The sequence below is a fragment of the Pygoscelis adeliae genome, unplaced genomic scaffold (genome assembly GCF_000699105.1).
Source record: "Pygoscelis adeliae isolate BGI_AS28 unplaced genomic scaffold, ASM69910v1 Scaffold108, whole genome shotgun sequence".
Lineage (NCBI taxonomy): Eukaryota > Metazoa > Chordata > Aves > Sphenisciformes > Spheniscidae > Pygoscelis > Pygoscelis adeliae.
The window spans coordinates 8,533,936-8,559,440 of NW_008825498.1; the positions used below are offsets into that span (position 1 = coordinate 8,533,936).

Consider the following 25,505-nt stretch of genomic DNA (forward strand, 5'->3'; position numbering starts at 1 on the left):
CTGCATGCTTTTACTCTCCAAATGCAAATATGAAACTATATCCCCTGCTACAAAGAATTAATCTAAATTAATTTAAAATACCTCTGGAGAATCCTTCATAATCTAGTGGACAGCAATGGTCATCACCTAGGAGAACTCTGTGCATAGTTGTCATTCAAATTTAGAAATAACAATGCTTATCTCCTTATCAATAAAGGAGACAGATATACAAACAGATCCAAACTAAGAAAAACAGTATTGGATATTCTAATTTAAATGCTGAGGAAAACATGGTGCTATATGTTTAACACAAAAAATTTAAGACGGACACTTAGACTACATGGTTTTTATACCTCCAAACTATTAACAATAGATACCTTTCATATTTAATACAGCTTTATTACAAGTAGATATAACCATTATTGCTAAAAGAGAAAGGCTATATAAAAAAATCCAGTGCAAAATAAAAGCACCCTACAAAATCTGCAGTTCTGTTCCCACTGACAGGCATTTAGACCTTGCAAGAACAACCGATTTCAGTGACTTCAAAGCAGTTACTCACTGACACAAAGTTCAGACAGGATTTGCTGGAATTTTAGCTGTTGACTTCAAAGAAAAAAAAATGGGAGACTCATTGTCTGACAGGTGCAAAAATTAATACAAAATGTATTAACACAATATGAAACAAACGTACATTAAATAGTTTTGTTTCCTGGTACATTGAATTTTCAAATTACTTTTATAAAATTTACATATTTAATGAAATGATTATCTATCATTGTGGAAAACACAGTTCTTTAATTCAAGTTTATATTAACTATAAATATCTAAGGACAGGAAAGATACTCTTCAAGTTGGCGTGCCTTACTTCCCCATCCTTTATGTCTTCTGCTCTTTGCCTTTTGGAGAAAACATTACAGCATAAGGCTGCCGTCTTTTTGGACGTTGACAGGGAGCAAGATCCTCTTTAATATATCCTTAAAAGAATAAGAACAGATCTGAGGTAAGAAATACAGTATAGAAACACGCATAACTTTAGTTTCATTTTTTTGTTTACCCTCAAAAAAAAAAAACTTGTGAATTTTTTTCCTTTTATGGTGACTGGTTCTCACTTGACAAAAAGTTCGAGATCCCAGAGTGCAATATCGTTAATGAAAACCCTCAGCTGCCTTCTAGTAGATGACTGCATAGTAATGCAATACAGACAGATAATACTGAAGAGGAGAATGGAAGCTATGAATTATTAATCTATCCAAAACAAAATTGCATTTTTCATTGTCTTTTCTACAGAAGATTTTACCTAAGAGTAACAAAGCATGTAATTACTGCAAATTCAGTTGACTAATAAAAATCACTTTTTAAAATGTATTTCCTAGTCATACACAGGAAACTTCAGGCACGTGTGCTTTGTGGGTCTAAACAGTACAGCTCTCTGTTCTGAGGGCATTCTTATTTATTAAACACTTGCCCATCTGGAAAAAAACCAAACATCAACCTATGGATCAAACATGCTTTAAAAGCTCTCTGATAAGAAAAGTATATAGAAAATTTCTATAACATGCTCAACTTAGCTAACACTGATAGTAAGCAGACATTTTATGCAAATCAGTTACAGCACCTGGCTTTTGCCAAACCCTTACTGTTTATCAGCGCTAACATCCGCTGAAGTGAGAGTAGTAGATTCCTACTTCGTAGCTGGAAAATGCTGTCTATGTAACTCAGTTATTTAAAAAACAAAAATCAGTTGCCAACTGAGGTTAAACCACAACGAACACAAACCACAATTGGTTCAATATACCAATAAGAAGTAGAAAATACATCCTTTGTACCCCACTACTTCTGAGTGACAGCTGCAATTGCTCATCATGGGAACTCTCTCTGGTATTTTGGTGTTCTTGCTGCACTCTTGTATAATATGGCTTTTTACCAAGAAAGAGCTGATGTGAAGTCTGCCTCTGATATGCTGTTGAGGACCATTAACAACTGAACGGCTCTTACTCTAGGCAGAACAAGGAGATAGCCAAGAAGCTAATTTTAACGAGGTTGCAAGCAGATTCCAAATGGGTAGTAACAATCTCCCTAACAGGATATCTCAATCACCTGAAGTTATAGATGGACATGCCTAGTTTAGACCAGCTTTCTCATCGGCTGGAACAGGTAAGAGGCAACCAGGTTGGAAGAGGAAGGACTACGATTTGTTCATCTTGAAAGATAATGATCAAGAACCAAAGGTGGTTCTAGAGTGGTGAGAACTCTCTCTCATTACTTAAGGTAAAGGAGGAATGGATTAGCCTCAGCCAAGCCCTGTCTAACTAGATATGCAAGAGAGAAAAGAGACTACTCACAAAGGAAGCAGCAATTCAGCAGCGTTCCTGACGTCCTGGCTAGCTGGACTGAGGGATTCACTTTCCTTTATGTGATACCACAGACAAATTGATGGAAAAAAAAAGAACCATTTTCCCCGAAGCCTAACCAAGCCCAAGGAAGCTTAATGGCCTAGCGAATTCTATGACGAGTTTAACCCTTTGCAGTGGATATTTAAGAAGGGGGAACTTGACTAGGGCTTCAAGAGCAAATTTTACATTTGTCCCCCACAATGAGGGCAAGGCTTAAAGTTCTGAACACTGTGTTTGAAATACACATATTTCTTGGAAATACAGCTTTAAATTTAAATGAACTCAACTCACTATATCTTGATTAAGCAGTATGATTTGCACTATGAAAGTTATGTAAGTCCCTAAAAATCAAGGCTCCCTGTTCTGAAAGATTAAAGATGATACTGCAACACTATCACACAAGAACACATACAAATCTCTGGCTACATTTTCCTATGCCTGACCTGAAACTGTTACAAGAACAGATGACAATAAGTGAAGATTAAAGCTTCACAGCTAATAACATGCGCACAAATAAAGATTAAGTAACTCAAAGAGAGTTCATATAGGGCTCCTTACCTCAGGGTTTCACCACTTCTGAAGAAATGTACATATAGTACACTCCAAACTCACCATATTTTAACATCATTAGTAAAAACTCTTTTTTATATCAAGCTCTAGGGTTTAGAAGAATATTTAGGAAAGAACAATCTTCTGTGTGAAGTAAAAAAGAAAAAGCTAACCAAACAAACCAGCTTTTGAGTGTCACTATTGTTAGTTAGCAGGGTATATGTATTAAAAACTATTTAATCACACCCTACCTTCAACATTTCCATTATCATGTGGTATTATGGAGCTCTAAAGATATAGATAAAGGACATCAACAGTGCTGCCTGTCTCTCCTCAGTAAGTACAATCTCTCAGCCTTTGCCTTTGAAAATGTTGACCCAATTCTCGCTTTGGGTCAAAGACATGTAGGGTTTTAAGTTCTATGAAAAACCCAATTATTTCTGCCTTCTCTATCTAGGCTATAGGAAAGTCTCCTTATATTCCCTTCTTCTTTGTAGTACAAGAGCTGCTAAAAAAAGACAATATTTATTCAAAATAATGGCTGCCGATAAGGAAACAGACCTCAAGACGACTGGGCGAGAAAGGCTGCTTTATGAACTAGAGATAGTTTCAGGGAACCATGGGGGTGGGGGGGGGGCAGGCAGGAAATCAGCTTTAAAAAGTGCTTTGTAAGCCTTTTTTGCACAAACCTCTTTCCATACAAGTTTGGGTGGAAGGAAATCCAACCTCCCAGAAATTTTCAGGAGTATTTGGAGGAATGTAGCGAAATCTGTGTCTTGAACAGGAAGCTAGTTTCTTTTCCCTCTCTTCTTCTGGAATGTCTGCATAATACTGAATGTTAGGGAAAAAAAAAATCCAAGTTAACAAATTCATATGTATAGAGTAACTGCTTTACACAATGACATTGTCAATCACTGTTTATTAACAAAGTTATCTAAAAATAACGGTGAGGATAGCCAAAAGTAGAGATTTGTTATCCAAATGACAAACACCTGGCCATTATCCTAAAAGCTTACTGAATTTACAGATTAAGTTTAACCTTATGGTGGCAAGTTTGTTAGCTTTACATCTTTTAACATACCACAGGAACAAGGTTTAGGCATGCGTACAATTATGTCAACAGTTTTACTGACTGATTTTACAAAGCTAAGTAGCACAGGTGTTGAAATAGATGGGAATTTTCTAATAAACTGTTTCAGCTCGCATTTACAAATAAAATAGAAAAGTGAAAAAACGCACTACAAAATCCATGCTGCAGAATTATGTCTACATTTACAGTAGTAACAGCAAACTTAAGTCAAAATGATTCCTACTTTATTACCCTCAAATTAGGAGTAAATAAAGAGCTAGTTTAACTAGCTGACTGACACTGGAACTCCAGAAACTATCTGCCAGCTGGGCATTCTCTAGGGTATATAGTAAGTTGGCTGGCTACTCTTTCATCCCTGTCAGCTGTACCGGGGGGGCTGCAACGAGAAAAGTATATACACTCTCCAAACTTTTTTGCTGGGAGTTCCCATGAGTAACATCATAGAAAGATAGGTTTTTTTTTCATGCAGTTTTCTACTGTTTTAGTTTGAGTCTAGTTAGCATCTCCTAAAAATAGCAATCTGGCACTTGGATATCAGAGTACCAAAATATTTTCAAAGTGAATGAACTGTTTGATTCAAGTGGCAAGCCAACAGTCACCATCTGGATTGCACAAGAAACCTAACCTTCATAAAAGTGGCAAAACAATTCTACTGAAATGACAGTGTTACAGTTCAAAAGGGCAAACTAAAGTTTAAAAGCTCATTCAATCAGCTGGAAAGTGATCTAGACTGGGGAAATCAAGAAAAGAACAGAATATCTCTGTCAATAGAGATTATTTCCTGCCTCCATCTACGGGTAGGATTTCAGAAAACCTACTTACTTAGAATCATAAAGTACATTAATAAATTCCTTTTTTCCTACTAGATGGCAGACAAAGTATAAAATAGGCATAAAAATCCTCCTCCAAAAAATCATGAGAGATAAATACCGATGATTGTATAGCAGAGAGTAATCACAGCTCTGAAAATGCCAGTGACAAAACTGCATGAACTAAGAAAAGTAGACTTGTTTCATTTTATGATTCTGTAGTCTGTGGGAACTGCAACTCTGCCTGAAACCGAGGTACATTTTCTCCCCCCACCCCAAATCAATTCAGATTTCTTGCCATTCTACAAAGTGTGACACCAGAATGTATTCTTCTTTCAAAGGCCTTATTAGTTCAGGAATCTGATCTAGTAACATGTGGGTCTCTCCCAGTCAAGAACAGAGATTCAGGTTGTTAGTAGGTTGTACCCAAAATTTCAGATTACTGGTCTGTCTACTACAAAGTCCTGGCATGCAGTATTGTCCTGGTTCCGGCAGGGATAGAGTTAATTTCCTTCTTAGTAGCTGGTACAGTGCTGTGTTTTGGATTTAGGATGGGAACAAAATTGATAACGCACCGATGTTTTAGTTGTTGGTAGGTAATGCTTACACTAGCCAAGGACTTTTTAGCTTTTCCATGCTCTACCGACTGAGAAGGCTGGAGGTGCACAAGAAGCTGGGAGGGGGCACAGCCAAATTGTCCAAAGAAACATTCCATACCATGTGACGTCATGCTCAGTACATAAACTGGGGGAAGCTGGCCGGGGGGGCCGCTGCTCAGGGACTGGCTGGGCATCGGTCGGCGGGTGGTGAGCAATTGTACTGTGCATCACTTGCTTTGTGTATTATTATTATTATCATATTATTATTATAATAATAATATTACAACAATTATTAAACTGTTTTTATCTCAACCCACGAGTTTTTCTCACTTGTGCTTTTCCAATTCTCTCCCCCATCCCACCGGGTGGGGGGGGGGGGGGGGGGGGCGGGGGGTGGGTGCTTAGCTGCCGACTGAGGTTAAACCACAAGGATAGAATAAACTGCCAGTTCCAAAGATAATATTCAGGAATGGTTATGAGCCCCTAGTCAAAGGTCCTTCAAAACATATTGAGTGTAAGCCCAGGATACTCCCACACTCTTGACAGCAGAACCCCTTTCAGTCACTGAATTTGGAGACAGTTTGAGAGTGTTTGCCACTGTCTTATGCAATGTTCCCTTAGACAGGAAAAAGCCTATGCTAAGACCAGAACTTAAGTGGATATCAGTAGTTTGGGGTTTGAATCAGAGTGGGGTCACTCATGCAGCTGGACTTCAGAGACCCAGCTGGAAAAATGTCTGTGTCACTCAGTTAAAGATCTAGAGACTAATGAAAGAAGAGGAACAGGTAATTATCATCTAGTACACATCAATTTTCACCAATAAAAGTTAAGAAATTACATGATGTTAAGTCAACAAAATTAATTATAAGAATTCTACAGTATCTGTGTAAACCAAATAAGATCAATAACTGAGTCTCATTTAGGGATAATTAGCAGTGCACCTTACATTTGTCCTTTAAATAGCCTGGATTTTTAGAAATCGGCCCACTAAAAGTTTGCAGTGTGCTGCATTTTTTTGGAATTCAAATGTTTATGATTGGTGAGGAATGTTTATGGATCAAACAATGAAAAATACAGTACAGTTTTGTAGGAACAGAAAATAAAAAGACCAATGAATAATCAAGCTAAGTATGTATTCAAAAGAAATTAGAAAGTAACTTTTTATTATGGCTTGTTTAGAAATATATTAGGGTTGACAAAGAATGAGAAAGTTACATATATGTCTGCTAAACAGCAAAAAACTCTCAGCTGTTTTCTAGATTGATCTCACTACCCACAGCATTTTCAGCCCACACAAAACATTCGAGCTAGGCTTTTCCATGTGTGAAAAGATACGCAAAATCTCATCCTGCAGTACCTGCACTGTAAAAGAATCGTTTACAGAACTCTACAATTTTCAGTCTCAAAAAAGAGAACAAACCCTTAAATTGTTCCTCTCTTTAGTTTAGCACAAAGTTACTTAGAGTAATTACTGTAATCTAAATATATATTAAAAGATCTGATTCTCCTACTTATCTAAAGCATAGCTAGACTTAATAACCACACTAACAAATGCTACTTTTACAAGCTACCAGTAACTCCTGCATACAATCTTTCTCTGATTGCATCGCAAAGTCATAACAAACCAAAACAAGACCTCTCATCAAATGTTCTACATTGTAAAGTAAATGAGTTCCACAAAGTTTTAAGATAAGGACTTATAAAGGACTTTGATACCAGTCTGCTACAGCGTGTGCAGAAGTTAAATCTCTCACATCTCAAAATGACAGATAACTCTCCCCACTCTCATACTGCATGCAGCACATGGCCAGAAACAATTTACTGATTTCTACCCACTCCTTAAGTATTTCCTTAGGCTTTGGAGACTTCAAACCCGTATGACTAATAAGTAAGCCACGACATTTTAAAAGCATCATTTATGCTTTGTCTAATACTCCCTTTTTCCATAGGCATTTCATTCAAAGCTAGTTTTATTATGGTGCAGTGACACAGCCAAGCAATCCACACATTCCAATACATTAATCTTGAATGGCGCAGACTTAAAAAAAACAAAAAACAAAAAACACCAAACCAACAAACCCAAACTTTTTTAAAGTTTAAGGCAGAAACCTGATATTGTAAAATTGGAGCTGTAAATGTTTCCAAACACCGTAGTTACCACTCTAACTTGCCAGAAAGTAACAAGAACTGGATTTACTGAGAGGAGAAGATCTGTAGCTTACAGAGACAGGAAATTAAGCCACTCAACATGTCTCTTGGGCCAAGAAATAGACTGAAAGTTTGGGGTTTTTTGGTTTGGTTTTGGTTTTTTTCCAAAATCTGGTTTTCTTTCAAACTTTTAAAATCAAACATATTTTTGAAAATGGTATTTATAGTTGACTGTAAAACTTAATTATTTGTATTTAATGAGTTTTACCAAAGCTATTTTTCAGGAATGTGTTTTTGTTAAAAATATACTCTAATAAATTTCTTCAGCTAAGTGAACGTGACTTAACTACAAAGTGAATAGCAGAAGAATCTATGAAAAATGTTGGTTCTATATAGGTGTGGAAATTAAGTAAAAAGATTCCAGAGAATCCATCATTATTCAGTCATTAATCAATACTTCTGGCGAGCCATAATGTACAAGATCATCGCCTAATTAACTCCAGCCTGAAAGTTTATTAATGAGCAAATGAAATATGTCCTTATTACACATGTAATTACTTCAATATTTTATCTCTATACCAAGTATCTGAAAGAAGTTTAGTAACTTGAAAGGGAGGAAAAAAGTGTAACGTGAAACCTAAAATTTCATACTGTTTAACCTGCTAATATAAACATTTTTGCATGCATTTGCACATATATACACATTGGCATCTATGCTGGTGCAATTATCTGAAGACACGGACACCCCAGAAAACAAGAAAAAAACCCCAAACAAACCAAGATATATCTATATATAGATACAACAGGACATAGAACTTACTTATTCCAGTACCTGTATATTTCAGTAGAGCTTTTGAGCTAAAGTTTAGAAACTTGTAATCGTTCTTTGACTAGCTAATGTATTTGTTATTAACAAAAATCTTACTGGAACCATGATGTGAGAAGTTTCTATCCTCATACAGATACACACAAAAAAATTAAGACTTTCTAAGTTATATGCAGTTACTACAGTTAAAAACAAACCAACCAACCCAAAACTTGGTAAAACAGCTTTGGTAAACACTTGCTTCTCTGCTACTGTAGGTACTGATGATGATGCAACCAGATTCATAATTTCAACAGCACTTTAGCACTTAGATACTAGCAGAGTTAGAAGAATGGAAGACTGACCAAATTTTAAAGCACTACTTACTATTTCACATTCCTTACAAGTATGGCCAAGCAATTTTCTTCTTTCTTCTTTTTTTCGAATAACCTCAATATGAGGAAAATCTAACACAGTATTCTTTCTGAAAAACAAAAATGTTTTCACACGATAGCACATTTATTTCTCCTACATGTCTGAAAATTTTCGGTTTTTAGAACACAATGAAGGAGAGTCTCAAGAAAAAAAAAAATCAGTAAATGCCTGCAAAACCCAATCATACTGCATTTCATAGCTGAATAGGACTATTTTTGTAACTAAAACAGTTCCAGGATTTTTTAAATGTAATGTGATCTTTTACATAACCAGAGATGTGCATCTCCTCATTATGGCTTTTCATAGTGTGAAAATAATTACTAGATCAAAATTCCTCAACTATAGATCTTGTGTAGAATATTTATTTTGCCGGTGACACAGTTGTGCTTGTACTGATTTCTGCAAGAGGAACGTATGTTGGGGTTCAAGAACAGAACAAACGGGTTCTTTTCAACTTATCTGCTCACAAAGCACTCAATAAGTTTTCCTCTACAAAGAAAACATATGCTGAGGTAAAAAATGAGCTAACAACTATTTAACTGAAGGGGTTGGTATCATTATGAAATGAAGATTCAGACTACCAATGATGATTATACAGAAAGGCAATAGAGGAAACACTAAGAGGTACAATTGTTAAACATTACTCCTTTATTGCCTAGAGGAAGGGGCAAAAGTGCCAAAGAAGGAAAGGTTTTCATTTGTACAAGCAACCAATAGGCTCTTTACTCAAACTCATGCATGATCACATGCCTGTAAGAAACAACATGGATTACAGAAGACTACATTCAATAAAATTATAAAAACCAGAAAAGGCAATCCCTTCTCTTCAGCAAATGTGATAGATAGGCATCTCAAGGCATTTATTCCCTGCCACCCCCACCCCAGCTTTTATCTAAGGCTTTTATCTAATTCACTAGAACTTTTACCTGTGCATCTTCAGCTGCTAGTATGTTACGTACAAACACGTTTTCTTTATGGAAGAACAAGTTCCCTACAGGGAGGATATAAAGAGCCTTAAAATGCCTATACAGTACAAATTAAATTACCTTTCATCACTTTTGAGATAGGGCTCCACAAAAGCTTTCTGCTTGGCTTTATCTTGTTTATCCTCATGTTCTGTAAATACACATGCAAAACAAAAAATTACGTCATGTAAGGTTAACAGACTGCCTGGAGAAGTGTCTGTAAAATTATTAGCCAGCTATTAAGAATTACAAAAATGCCATGTACATGCAGTCTGAGACAACAGATTCAAACAGATACTAAAAATAACATAGAACTGATTGAACCATTGATCAAAAAGCATTACTAGAGTAGAAGGAAAACAGCAGCGAGACAAGTAAAAAAGATAAGCAGAATAGCAAAGGAAAGGCTGCTTAAAATATAAAACACTGCGAAACCTTTGATAGAACCTAGGAAGCAAGTAATCTGCAGCCAAAAACTGGTACCTTCTGTAAGAGTCACTTTGCTGTACAGCTCCTATGCCAACTTCTATTACACATCTCATATTTGTGTGGTGGCTATAAACAATGAACTACCAAAATAATTTTCATATTTGTTTATGTTATGTCCTTACAATGAATAAATTTTCCCACTGAATTTATGAAAAATGAACTCATGGTTTATTTGGCATACTTGTTCCTAGAGAACAGAGCCTGGTTTCAAATCAACTTTCGTAGTTTAACCAGGTTAATAAAGACAAAACAAATTATATCCCACTCTTTAGCTTCTTGCTTGCTGCTGTTACTCCCTTATCCTGCTCTTCATCATGAAGAGTTTCTTTTTCACCACATGCAGGAGGACTATCTTCTGGTAGGCAGGATTCATATTCTTCATGGGTTGTCCGATCAAACATTTCTGCTAAGGTATCATTCTTTTTTTTTTCTCCTCCTATTATGAAAAAGCATAACGAACATCCAAATCGTCCTCTCAACAATTTAATTCAAGAAAGTATATTTTGATTGAATGTGTATCAGAAGAACTAACATTTACTTCCTGCTCCAGTACTGCTTAACTCAACATCAGCAATATATTTGTTTCTGCAACTCCTCTGTCAATCTTTTAAATGTGGACAACGCTCATCTATTTTTCATAAAGATACCTTGATTCAATTTCTAAAATTTAATTACTAAATCACCTTGATATACCTTTAACCTTAACACTGGATACATGAAATTTTTGTTCTTGTAATTATGGAGTTATCCAAGCAGAAGGAAATACTTTCTGTGGGTAGGAGATAAACTACAGAAATGTGATCAAGTTGCAACAGCTTAAAAAAAACCCCAAAACACACCGTTAAAAGTCACTGCCCTGCAGCCATGATTCACCACATACCATAAATTAAATGTGATATAAACACATTTGGATTTAAGTATACTAGTTCTATTTATATGCCATTAAAAATGAAATTAGTCTTCCCATAGAAAGTCTGATATGATTACATAGAAAACTTTCAAAGCTGTTTGTTGTAAGAGTGATTGCTGCAGGTGAGATCAGAACTATTATATGATCAAGTATTTAACTCTTTAAGCACTATAAAAGTATAGCTACTGGCTCTACCTCAGCACAAATCCTATCATTTTCTTAATCTAAGTTAAAAAAAGATCAACAACAACCACTGATTCTACTAGGCAACAGACTGACCTTCGTAACCGACAAAAATACACCAGTGCTGTTTTACTACAAACCATCTTCTACTATCTATTTGTACAGGGGAAAGAAAAAAAAAGCCCTTCACTCTTTCCTTTGTCACAAAAAAACAGCAAACCAAAGGAAAAAAAAAAGTCTTACTTGGACTGCTTTCCTGGTTTTGCTCTTGATTTTTCATTTTTAACAGCACACTTTCACTAACATATGTATAATCCATATCAACAACTTCCCCTCCGACTCTTGATTGAGAACCACCCTAAATAAAAGAACAAACATACAAAATTGCACTCAGAAGCAACTGGTGTAGTCAGTGTCATTGCTGTATATCTGAAACGCTTTCGCAACAGCTACTGGCATCTTTTTGGACACTTTCTATGATGTTTTTTCTGCAGTAATGTCTGCATGATAAAGATGTAAAATCTAGGTAAGAGAATAACAAGTTTTGAAATTCAAATGTGAAGCATTTATCCGGTGGATACCTTGATGGGCAAGAAATGCCTTAAAAGCTTTCATGTTAAATTCTACAAAGATAAAAAGTAACAATGAAACATATAGAAATTAAAACCTGGTCAAATTAATACATTTTAAGAAAGTAAACAAGGGAAACAAAACAAATAGAGTGCAGGAAAGTCACCATCCCTGGAAGTATTTAAAAGGCGGGTAGATGAGGCGCTTAGGGACATGGTTTAGTGGGCATGGTGTTGTTGGGTTGATGGTTGGACTCGATGATCTTGGAGGTCTCTTCCAACCTTTAATGATTCTATGATTCTATGATTCTATTCTAAGATAGTCTTTAAGTGAGACAAAACAAATAGAGTTCAGGAAAATTCTCAGAGATCCTAATAACCAACCTGCACCCAACTCAAAGAAAGATAATAGTCATTATTTCCACATTTTCTATTACTTAACATAAAGAGATATCACAGTGAACATTTTCACAGGAAAAATTATGAGATTTAGAACATATTTTTTTTCTTAAAAGAAACCCCAAACCACCCCCAAATGCATCAGTTTCATACTGAGTAGCCACCTGGCTGAGTTGATCAAATACAACTAGACAGTGGAAACGTTTTAGGATAACCATAGAGTACTATGCATAAACAAACATTTCAAGAGTGCAAACAAACATCAAATGAGCTGAATTTACATTTTTTGTTAAAAAGTGGTTTTGATCTGCCCAGAATAAAGTTCATGAAACTACTTTTGTAGGCTTTTTTCAATATCATAGAACATGCAGACTTGTTACACAAGTTTACCTTTGTATCAATCACAGTAACGTCCATTTTGTACTGTGAAAGGTCAGCTCCTGGGTCTACGCACCACTGCAGGTTTTCTGAAGAAGGTTTATCTTTCAGGTCTGGATGCAGAGAATATGAGAAAAAAGGCAAATAATCAGAATCCAGTTCTGCCAAAAGCATCCTATAGTGTCTAAATTATAAGTCAGCTTTCCTTTTATCAATTAATCTTTGGGTTTAGGGATTGATTTTTCTCAAGCAATAAACATGCTCATTTGCTTTAAATCATATTTTGCCTGAAGAGTTAGAAATAAATCTTTAAGTTTTTTGTCATATTCAGGGAGCACACCACTCCTTTGTGTTTGTATGAAGTATGTAATACATAAAATACTCTTGCAGGTAAAATCTCTGTATTATGTAAATCAAGTAGTGTTAACACTCGCTAGAAGACATTAGGTGTATAAGAATACAAAAGTCAGGGCTTAGACTACAAAAGAGTAAAAACCAGTGTCCGGTCATTGTTCCAGAGATGGCTCTTGATTTATCTGTGAAGTAGAGGTTTAGATTCCAAGCTACATGGCCACACCAACTGCTGACAGATTTTTTAAAAATTCACAATGCAAGTATTTCTAAATAAAGTATGCGGTGTAACAGCTCAGCTAAGGAGTACAAAAGCAGTGATTCTACAATCCCAGTTCAAAAAAATAAGTTTTCAGACTGGGACCACTTAACAGGAAAGAAGATACAAATTCCAGGAAGAGTATTTGGCAGCATCTGCTCATTATCATTAAAGGTACGAACTTCTTCAACAGATCATCGTGAATCATGAAAAATGTTAACAAAATGGCTTATCCTTACACTTAAGTACAATTTTCAAGCATTTGATATAGATAGTTTAAACTCAAACTTCCTGAGATTTTATTTCAGTATCTGTTATTCACATGCTGCAGTAAACAACAACGCTAAATAAACAAGGACGAACAAGATTCCTAGCCTGTTGAGTTTACAGCTGAATGCCAATGATATATTTATTATCTAGTGGCACAAGAATGCCAGGGAGACACAGATTGAAAACGTTGGGGGTGATCTTGAGAAGTCCTGAATAGGATGAGACTAAGTTAGAAGCAGAACAGAGAAAGTGATTAAAATGGGAGAAAAGAAGATACGAAAAATTCTATTCAACCATAGCACAGGCTGGAGGGGCAGGGGACAATAAAAGGAACATTTTAATCAAGTTACCTTGCTCATTTTGCAGTGCTTTATTTTTTGATAGTCTACAAGGGTTTGGTTGAAGTACAGATGCTGGTTCAGACTCTCCATGTCCTGTCCTTGTTTTCTTTCTATGTGGTACATGGCCACTGACAACCTAACAACATATTGCAATTTTACTATTTCCCAAAATTTAAATATAATATTTCAAAGGAGAAGGAAAAAAAAAAGTCAGAAAAGCATACCTTCACATCATCAAAAAGTTGCTCTGTCTGTGGAGGACTTGGCAGTGGAGCAATTTTGAAGGGAGGAACAACTTCTTTCATTTGGATTTGGTTTTTCTTATCTGGGAATGTTTTTTCCAGCATTGCCTCTTGTCCATAGGATTCCTCTTGTAAATCTCTGCCAAACAAAGAACTCTCATTGTTGGCATTTTGAATGGATGATGAACCTTCAGGAATGGGCTTCCCCAGCTGTGAAAAAATGTCATGCAGAGTCACCTGTTTCAGTCTATTTTTACAGGTCTCCTCACTTCCTTGTTTTTTCTCTTGACAACGAACTCCAGAGAAGCGATCAGACAGATCCAAGGGCTTATCAACTGTATGTTCCCCATTAATATGCTGAACATCTGATCGAAAGGGCATAGAGTTCTCTTTGTTGAAGGATGTTTTTTCACAGCTAATTGCATGCTCATCTTCAGCTTTCTTTCTCTTAGCACACCTGCCTTCTAGCTGCCTCTGGTGTACAAGAAGGAAATCGCTCTTGATCAATTCATTTTTCGCTGCACAAGTGTTTCCAACACAGGTTACAGTCTCATTAGTATTCTTTTTCACAACCATTTGCCTATTGATAGAGGCCTGGCTGATAACTGAGTTGATTTCAGTTTCGAGATTCAGTGGTGCAACAAAAGCAACATCTTCAGATTTTGGTCTACTTTTATGAGATCTGGAACTGGAAGGATTGTTGAAGAGGTTGGTTTTGAGATTAGGCTTCAATCCTGAATCTAAAATACAAGCGACATGACTTGTGCTTGAGTTGTTCTTCACACTGCTAGAAGCTCCAAAAACAGGAGAGGCTACCTGAGAATCCCAGTCAACATGCGGTGGAGTGTTCTGAGATGGATCTGAAAGACTGAATACAATGAGAGATGAGATATTTTTCTGGAGTACACAGAGGGCTGGGAGGAAAGAAAGGGATATACAAAAAATATGTTTCCTATCAGTGATCTACTTTAAAGCTGTCAGAGCTGCTAGCATTAACTGAAAACAGAAGGAAAAAGAAAAGGGAAATTTTTCGTCTAGGAGTAAGTACTGTTGCACTTAGAGCTGTAAAAGGCAAACAAAACACAGACCTTGTCCTTCCTTTTAGTATGGTGTGAAATTCTGCTCCATGTTCAACTGAGAACCAAGGACAGAATTAAGCCTACCTAGGAATCTCTTCTATCAAAGGACTTCCTACCTTTCAATGCAGTGAAATGGAAGAAAGTGAGAATGGTTGTGATAGCAGTCTATCTAGGTTCTTGTATACATCTTATAATCATGATAACAGATTCTCAAAGCATCTGCAAGTGAAGGAAAAATGTGCAAGCTTCTTTCAGGTACTCTGTTTTTTACTCGTCATCAATAAAACATACATTTAAGATGACAGGTAGGGGCTAAAAAAAATTTCAGTTTAGACCACAACATCCTGAGGAGAGTGGGAAGGGCAACAGTCAACCAGTAGGACATCTAGTCAGCAGAAAAGTTTTATGATCATCTACCTACCCCAGCTCCAGGCCCCTTACCCCCAGGTTAATGGGCCTCAGAAAATACCTCGCAATAACAAGAAGTCAGCGAGGGAGGGACTCTGTACATAGAAAGCCCAAATCAGAAGTTTGAGAATGAAGTAAAAGTCCGCAGTTTTGCATTTTATCAGTTCCTTTGCTTCTAATGTAATTTACTTGAAAGAAGCCTGTATAATATGAAAATATTTATTTCCATCTCTGTACCTTTAAAGCAAACCGCTGTAAGGTTTTAAATTCTGCTAAAACCAGAACTTCATATAAGCCTGTTTAAAACAATATTATTCTAACCAAGTGGAAACACACCCTAAATTGTTGTCATCATTTCTTGATTCACAAGCTGGATGTTTTCTTGAGTCTTCAGACTGCATGCTCTCTGGGGCCTGGCTCATAACAGTATTAGTGCAGGGAGGACTCAGTATACTCTGGGACTCCTTGCAAGCGGTGAAGGAAAACAAAGAAAGGAAGTGTGAGAAGCTATTAGAATTAAAAATTAGAAATATGCTAGGTTTGCACATAAATACTCTGAAGACCCATTCAAATTGAACTATTCAAAACTCTGAAAAATAATAAAAGTTACAAGACAGATCAAATTTTGACCAACAATTTTCCGTAAGACTCCAAAGAAGTCTTATGGAAATTAAAAAATTCATCATTCAATGCACACATTAAAAAAAATAGTCTGCATACTATCATTTTCACTGTAGTAACCAAGCAAAAACATCACATAATCTCACCTGAGTCACCAGACTCATCACCAAATAATCTTTTTAGTGCCTTAGACTTGATTACTGCACAAAGGGAGTTTGGCAGACCCAAGGATTTAATCCACTTAGTCAAACTTGAATTGTATACACAGCAGGAACTGTGCCCCTACCCTCCTCCCCAACGCCCAGACAGGTCAAGCACAGTTATCTCTCTTCTTGCTAGAGCAATTCTGTAATGAGTAAGCAAAAGCACATCAAAGTGAGCTTATTGGAACTCAGAACACTTTTGCAGAGTTTTAATGCAAAAGAGAAAAATACTGTTTTCAAAAACAACTGACACAAAAAGCTGATTACGTAAGAAATCTAGGAATACTACTTACAGATTCCTCTTGAACAGCAAGTCCAATTGTTTCTGCCACAACTGCAGCCAAGTTAAAAGATGGCTTTGGAACAGGATAGCCTCCCATCCTTGGTTTATCTTTATGAGTAGAAAGCAGCTCACAGTAAGTTGCATATACATTATAATATCTTACTCCACTCACACAAATGGTACACAGAACTAAAAAGATCACAAATTAAAATCGGTAATTATGGAAATAGTTTGACTTGTGTCAGGTAAAAATCGTATCTGGAAGTGGTAAGTGGAGAAGGGGGGCAAAAGAACAATTTCTGATGAGAGCAAACTGCTGTATCACCACAGAGAAATATGCTTCCAATTTGAATACTGCTCCCCAAAATTAAAATACAAGGACAAGTCAATGTAAAAGTTGCTTTTCAAACTCCAGTTCAGGGCATGAACAGTCTGAGAAAAAGCATGTAAAACAGTGATAATGTATATGTATAGTAAAATGCTTGGGTTGCATATTTCCTATTTCACTTATAATTATTCTTCCTGTGTTTTTATTAGGAAAACAAATAGATGAGTTCCCCTTCTTTCAGGGATTTAACATTACTCAGTTTATTAAACTGAGGCAAGGAAATATGATGGGAAAGTACACGAACCACAACCACCACAACCCTGACCTGCAGGCATAATTCCAAAATGCTGATTCTTGCAGTCATTTATAGTTAAATACTTCACAGAAAAAAAAAAAAATCGGGGACACAAACTTCTTGTCAAAGAACTGTTTATGGAGAAGGACTTAAGACTTAAAGACTTGTACCAATTCACAATTGCAAAAAAGGGAATAATGAACAGAAGCACTTCTAAATGTTACATATTCATGTCAGACAGAAGTGCCATTCCCAGAATATTTTATCTCCTGTACAGTTGCAAAATCAGACGTAAGACAATTGGATAAGTTGCCTAAAATATAAGATATCAGCAGTAAGAGCTGCACTGAGCTTCTTTTTAGTTCTTGACTCTAAGCCCTGATGCTATGCCACTAGATCATGTATCTAGTGGTATACAGACAGGCATTACAAGACAGGCATTTCAGCAGCAATTCTGTGATTAAACATAATATCCTTTTTCTGGCTCCTGTGTTTAAAGAGATGAACCCTCAGTTGTTGACGAACCCTCAGTTTTACAACATTTTTTTCCTTATTTTGAATGGAATTAGAACTAAATCTATTAATATACTTACTTGGTACAGGGGATAGTTGTGGATCACAGGTGTCTGCCACTAGTATCTCTTCTCCGTGGTGACTGTTCACTTGTGTGGAATACAGCGGAATTTTTCCAAACTCTTGGAGAAGATGTAGAAACATTTTCACACAGTGAAATTAGGTATCCTGTTGTGATAATTTTGTGTAGATACAGACAATGATCCTGATCTTAAAAGCACTTGAATGTGAATTTTGATATGTCAGTAGATCCAGTAACCTAAGCATATTCGATTATTTTTATTCTGAGGTATCACTATGACAAATTAGTCACAAATATTTCATATTAATCCTTTCTCTCACAAACATGAGCCTAGCCAGTCAGCCATAAAACAATACTGACATGTAATTACATCACTTTCTATACTAACCACATAAAAAGTATGTATCCAACCTATATTTGACCTGTTAATATGGCAACAAAACTATTAAAAAGTAAACCATCCAAGGGAATAATTTTCTGCATCAGCTAAGGTAATGAAAAGGTGAAAAACCTGAGATTTTAATCATGACAAACTTTGTGCCATATAGTCTTTTCTATCTGGACACCAACAACTTTTCATAGCCATTAACTGTGATGGGTATTTACACCATTTCCTACATATTTAACTTTGGTTTAATTTAGTAGCTCAATTTTTTATTCAGAAAATGGAGAGAATTAGGTATCTTTAGAAAGGAGAAACTATTCACAGCACTAAAATTACATACGCAAAATGAAGGGCGTGAATAACTAACCCACCCTCTTCACCCCACAGTTGTGCTATTTTTATTCTTGGGAAGAAGCTTTTAGTCAAAGACTTATATTTAGATGTAATCATGTATTACTTAAAATACTTTTTTTTTTATTCCACAAGATAAATTAACACATTAAAAGCACCTGGATTGTCTATCATATTTCCTGTGTATCATTAAAATACAAGCCCCAAGTCCCTTATTTTAAAAAAAAATTTCTTTCTATACATGAGAGCTATTTCTATGATATTACAGAATGAAGTTTAGAAGTCAAATGTGCACAATACTTCCGGACTTAGACACAAAACAAATGCAAACAGTTTATCAGTACCAGAAAAAGAAAGATCATGTAGCTTCTAGAATTAGATATCTATCAGTTTCAGTAATATTACTTTAATTGCAGAATAATTGCTGAATGTGGCAAAACATTTATTTCACTCGCCACTAGGTGGTGACATAGTTGTATGCACAAGTCAAACCCCAACAGATTTTTTTACTTTGGAGTTACAGAAGAGATATGGGTTGGAAAACTGTTATATTTGCATGTGGATGTGGATGAAGAAAAGTAGGAGGTTGAGATAAGCTTTGAGCATATTGCTGATATAACAGTTACTGCTAAAGATATTTTTCCCCTGACTCATGTATTATAGTTTAAATGGAAAAAAGCCAAACCAAAAAAAAACAAGACTTTTTTTTTTAGTTTTCACCCTTTGCAATCAAATTTATACATCATCTTTTTCTTCAGCCCTTAAAAATATATTTTAAAATTAATTAAAAAAAAATACAATACTCTTACCACTGTTGCTTTCTGCAAATTCCAAATCTGGGTGTGTATGTTCTGTGTATCGGATATGCCTATTCTCTTTTTTTCTTCTCATACGATTAACCACAGCAAATGAAGAAGTCAGAACTGGAGAATCTGGAATGACTCCTCCTTCTAATTCTACCGCTTGTTGCTTTTGCTCCCTGGAGACAAAATTAGGTGGTCAAATAAAACCCCAAGTCAGCAAGATGAAGAGCTTTCACTTCAGCAAGCAGGACAATCATATGGTTCAAGAAAGCAACAATTTGGAAAATACAGCCATCTCAGTAACACCACAGTGTAAAAAAGTAATACTGGAACCCAGTTTTTAGACACATCTAACAACAAATTCATACTTGGTCCACCAAGCCTAAGAATAGCACACAATCCCAGCTCTTCACATTTGAAGTGAACATTTAATTACTGCACTATGGAAGACTTTTTCCCTGGAAGAAACTAGGGACTGTAGAGTTTCTAGCTTGTTCTCTGAGGCCTGTGCTACTTGAATGAAAGAATGCCGAAATGGATGGACTAGCGTCTCTCTCCCTGTATGGAAGTCCCTGCATACCCCAAGAATACTAACTGTCTTAAAAACAAAACAAAAGCTTTCAGACAATTTTAAATGGTAATGAACTGCACTGTATTAAAAACAATCCCTCTCCAGACCATTGGATGATACCTCTTATTCACCTCACAAAGGTCTTCAGAGAGGAGTGTAAAAAGCAATGTAAACCATGTAAAACAACTAATGTAAAACACAACATGAGTTATGAAGTTTATTTTCTCTCACACTGTCAGCTCTAACAGCATGTTGCAGAGTCACTATATAAAACTTAGCGTAACAAATAACCATGTCTTTTCTCTCCAAAATTTCTATCTAGACATAGCAAGGAAATAACAACAAAAAAGCATTAATTTCACTTCTTTTAACTTAAATACAGTTTGTTTAGTACTTAATAAGGGCATTGCTACCTGTCTTACGGTGGTGGTAGTGAGAAATGGAAGAGGCAGTAAAAGAAAAACACAAGGAAACCTAACCTGGCCTGCTTGGTCATCTTATGTCTAAGTCTTTTCCTTATGACTCTCAAGAGAAAACATGGGCCAAAAGATAATTTCCTAACTATAAAGAGAAGGATGTAAGGTTTTGATCTAAGGGAAGAAGAGGAAATATGGATATATTTCTGCTTGCATTGAAATGAACCACAATATCATATAAAAAATCAGTTAATAACACTATGGAGAACTGTAGAAAGCTGCCTGGCTTGAGACAACAAGCATTTTTATAGTTAGGCTTTTTACCATGACTAACTTTGAACACTTAATGACAAACACTGATGCTCTGAAGTCTTGACAAGTCCTATTGTGCGATTTTGTAATTCCTCTTTTTAGCACATGTAGAAAGACAGCACCATAACTGGAAAACTGTATCATCTACTAACAGTATCTTAAGAAACAAATCAAAACAAACAGTAAAACAATATATTCATCCAGTTACTTTGCAAATTTAAGTTAGCTGTTAGAGTCCTCTTTAAATTTACTGGCACACGTGGCTTCGTGTGACTTCTGTGCAAACCAAAAGGTAGTTCCTACATACCACCACAAAATCTATCAAATGAAGAAGCTGCCATACATACTATATATCATAAATATTCAATAAATAATTTCTGAATCACGGAAGCATTTATCTGAGACCCCAGAAAAGACTTTTGCAGAAATTTCCTTGCTGTTTCCATCCATGGATAATGAAATTCTAATCTGATAAAGGAACAGATAATACAATTCTTCTAAAATTTCATGGATTTCACTTTTATAAAGGATTCTTAGATTTTTTTTTCCTGAAATATTAAACCTTGGTAACAAAATACAGAAGATTGCAAAAATCTAATTTCATGTCATGCACCAGAAACAATCTGCTACCTTGCACCTACGTGATGATGTTATGTTGATCTAAGTTGCTCATTCTAAATAAAGTAACATGACTGTAGTTCAACCGAAACAACCAAATGCAGCGGCTATAGCACAAACAGCAGGACCATCCTTGTTAATGACTGTTTATCCACTCAACTCCACACTCATTTAAATGACCACCTAACATGCAGAGCAAATAACTTAGTGTTACATTGTTCACTCTCCACTTTCCTACAGTGGCCGGAGATTTTTACTGGAAGCTAAATTGCAAGACTGGGGATAAAACTAAGACATTTGGATGGATGTGTCTGGTGTCAATTTTTTTAATGTCACCTCCTAACTGCTGTCAAGCTGCATAGGAGAACCATTATTGAGAAGGAGTTATACAGTGGGAAGCACATAGAAATTTGTTCCTACTTGGTATTAAATTTGTTCCACCACAACATTATATGGCAGTACTCCTGCGGTCATGAAATACGTTACTCTGAGAAGATGAAATGCATACAGAAAAAGAAAGGATGATTAAGGTGCAAATGATGGGAGACAAACCAAGAAATACAAAGGAATAGGAACACAGTCATTTTGAACTGAACTCTAAGTTGTTTTATTCCTCTACCAAAGTTACAAAGACAAGAAAAAATTACATGCAGAAAAAGCCTTACGTACCAAGTCCACACAACCTGTCCCATTCCCCCCATGCACATACGCAACTTGTTCGCAGATAGGCAAAACTGAGATAAGTTTCAGATGATGTCAGACCACAGCTATACAAGAGAGGAATACTACCTCTGCCTTGCACAGTGCACCATATTTGCATATTAACCACAACATTATATGGCACATTCTTGCTATCATATCAGATTACAATTTGACAGTCAATTTGTAACTCATTACTTTTACGGTTTTCTTTTGAAATTTACTATGTCTTTTTCTTTTTAAAATTGTAAAATTATCATAAGTTTATTTAAAATATTTATTCCAAGATCCTGGGCCTTTTTGACTAGCTGAGAAACTACTTTTCTGAAGTCTTAACCTAGGAGGAAAGAATTGGTAAAGAGTCAACAGAGGAATAAAAGAATGAGATGTAAGGCTTTCCTATGCACTGTGACCAGAATAATCTTGAATAATCGTGAAGTCAAACAGAATTTCTATGACAGATTTATCTCTTTCAGTTTAAAAAAAAAAAAGATGCACACAGTTTAAAAAAAAGCAAAAGTTCTGCACAAGACAAAGATGCTGGTTTTATGTTGTTACAGTGGCTGTAGGCTAACTTTTCACAATCTATTGAAAAAGAGGAAATTCAAGTTTTAAAGACTTCAAAGCTGATATTTATATCCCCAGACATTACTACTGAGGAATGGGACGGGGGGGAATATCCAAAAAAAGCTCAAAACTTACTCTAACTCCTTCTGTAATTGCTGGAACTGTTCAGTTATCTTTTTATTTTCATCCTGTAAGTTGTTTTTTTCATTCACTGCAATTTATAGAAAAAAAAAAAGGAGAAAAAATATCAGTGCACACATGTTAACATCATATCCTATCTAATTTTGTCAGGTCCTTTAAGGAAACAGATCCAATTCTAAAATGTAATGTCATACACCCTCTGTGGCTTACCAAAATGAATTTTCAAGCTAGTCATTAAAAAGGTTGTAAAACGATGTGTTAGAAAAGGCAAAGGTGTCACAATTACTGGATCATAATATTAGTTCCACACAATCGTTAACTGCTTTTGTCCATGTACATAAAAGTTGGACTGTGTTGTAAAGATGAATGAATTGCTTGCTCAGCTTCATGGACAAAATTGCTTCCTCAGGTTGAGGACAGCCTTTAAGTATAAAGTCATTAGAATTTGGTTTTAGCTACCAATGTGACCAGCTAATCAGAAAGAACAGGAAAAAACCCCAATTTCTTAAAAATCAGTTAAATAGTTTGTCAGAAATTTTTTATTTACTTTTCTTAATTTCCAATTCATTCTGCTCATACTTCACACAAGCTTATTGCATCACCTTCAGCCTTTTTTCCACGCTGTCTCAAACTAATGTAGTGATAGCTCCCAACTTTTCTGTTCACTTTAATTTTTATTTTCATGTTCTTATTTTTTTGTTGTATATTTTATCTCCGGATGATTCTTGACTGACCTTTTTTGCTGGTTGCAGGAAATACATAAATTGTCATATAGATCTCAACCCAAACCCACAGAAGACTACTGTTCTGTCAGATAGTCTTCAAGAAGATTTGTACTTAATAGGTCTCACCTTGGTTTTTTAAGGCTCAGAGGTTTATTTAAAGATTGGTTGTACCCTATTTGTTGCTAATCATTAAACTCAAGAATTCAGAATATTTTTATAGAAATATCCAATATTAAAAGTCCTTGAAAAATTGATGTATTTTATACTAGTACAGAATCTAGTATTTCTATAATTTAAGCACTGAAAAGCTACTTTTTGTGTCTGACATTTCCCATATTTTAAATCTCACTGAATGTCTGCTTGTTCTTGATCAAGCAAAACAACTAAATGACACAAAATAATTAATGGTAAAGATACCATTAATATTTTATAATCCTGTCCTGTATTTTTTAGCACTTTATACAACCAATCTTTCCAAACTCTCTTCATTAAGACATTTGTTGGGTCCTGCCTTCATATCACCCAGAACAGTGTATTTTTTCCTGTCCCATATGTATGGCTTCCTGATTTCAAAATGAGCTGTCTACAAGCTGCCTGGCATGATTCTTTCGTGGCTTCAGAGGGTTATGTGAAGGTTACAGGTTACCGCAGTTAAACTCCAAGACCAACTGCAGGACACAAGCTGGACCCAGGGAACTTCTGTTTGAACTTGCTACTTTGTGATCACCAGTTACTTTTGAAGTCAGGGTTTCCTTAGGAAAACTGGCAATCAGTCATTCTATGCTTTAGCTGTAGGAATAAACAGAAGCAGCCACATTTTATCTACAGTAGCTACTTTACACTGTAAGATTTTCCACGTCAGTTCACCTTCAGTATCAGCACTTCAATCTAAGAAGGAGGGTCAAATGACTAGTAATTGGTACGTTACATATTTTCAGACTGTAGAATTAAGTATCCCCCAACTGAACTTGGGCTTACTGAACACACCACATATAAATTATATCAAGTTACAAGAATTCACAAGGAACTAGTTTACAAAATAGTATGTTTTGTCTTCAGACTCATGGATAAAACTCACTAAGCTCAGTGATAAGTTTAAGATTCTGCTGCCGGATATTTTCAAACTCTTGCTGCTTCTTTCTCATATGTTCTTCGGTTACAGCACAGCGATCACATAATCCCGCTCTTAATCTATAATAAAATTAAGAGGAAAAAGGCCCTCTGTTAAGAAAATATTGCCGTACATGAAGCAGATATCCACACTTAACTGGCCTTTTGAACAATGAAAACCAGAAAATTTCTGACAACTATGCAGAACACCACTAAGTACTGCATTTTATCTCTTGACATAGCAATATTTTGAGACTTCTGAATAATCTAATACTACATGTACTAACATTTGCATAAATGACTGTAGGTACTGGATACTTCTAAAGCAACATGCATTACTTTAATAAAGTGGAGCATGCTATACCTTGCCACTGAAAGTCTTTGTGAGGTATCCTACTAAGAGTACTGTCAGATATAAATTACATAGAATCATAGAATCGTTTAGGTTGGAAAAGACCTTTAAAATCATCAAATCCAACCATTAACCTAGCACTGCCAAGTCCACCACTAAACCATGTCCCGAAGCACCATGCCTACACGTCTTTTAAATACCTCCAGGGATGGTGACTCAACCACTTCCCTGGGCAGCCTGGTCCAATGCTTGACAACCCTTTCGGTAAAGAAATTTTTCCTCACGTCCAATCTAAACCTCCCCTGGCACAACTTGAGGCCATTTCCTCTCGTCCTATCACTTGTTACTTGGGAGAAGAGACCGACACCCACCTCGCTACAATCTCCTTTCAGGTAGTTGTAGAGAGCGATAAGGTCTCCCCTGAGCCTCCTGTTCTCCAGGCTGAACAACCCCAGTTCCCTCAGCCGCTCCTCATAA

General features: G+C 35.9%; 1 protein-coding gene across 1 annotated transcript in view; it reads right to left on the minus strand.

The window, feature by feature from the left end:
* Positions 1-731: 731 nt before the first annotated feature.
* The window catches only part of RBBP8 (retinoblastoma binding protein 8), a 39,800-nt gene continuing 15,026 nt past the window's right edge, over positions 732-25,505 (minus strand). Inside the window, exons 5-19 of the mRNA XM_009331448.1 lie at positions 24,645-24,757; positions 22,842-22,911; positions 19,524-19,693; positions 17,977-18,078; positions 16,771-16,868; positions 15,990-16,117; positions 14,149-15,034; positions 13,934-14,060; positions 12,716-12,816; positions 11,601-11,715; positions 10,530-10,700; positions 9,857-9,926; positions 8,763-8,859; positions 3,614-3,755; positions 732-956 (exon numbers count right to left, since the gene is read on the minus strand). Of these exons, the coding sequence (XP_009329723.1) occupies positions 859-956; positions 3,614-3,755; positions 8,763-8,859; positions 9,857-9,926; positions 10,530-10,700; positions 11,601-11,715; positions 12,716-12,816; positions 13,934-14,060; positions 14,149-15,034; positions 15,990-16,117; positions 16,771-16,868; positions 17,977-18,078; positions 19,524-19,693; positions 22,842-22,911; positions 24,645-24,757 (2,488 nt within the window). The 3' untranslated portion in view covers positions 732-858. The remainder of the gene's footprint in view (positions 957-3,613; positions 3,756-8,762; positions 8,860-9,856; positions 9,927-10,529; positions 10,701-11,600; positions 11,716-12,715; positions 12,817-13,933; positions 14,061-14,148; positions 15,035-15,989; positions 16,118-16,770; positions 16,869-17,976; positions 18,079-19,523; positions 19,694-22,841; positions 22,912-24,644; positions 24,758-25,505) is intronic.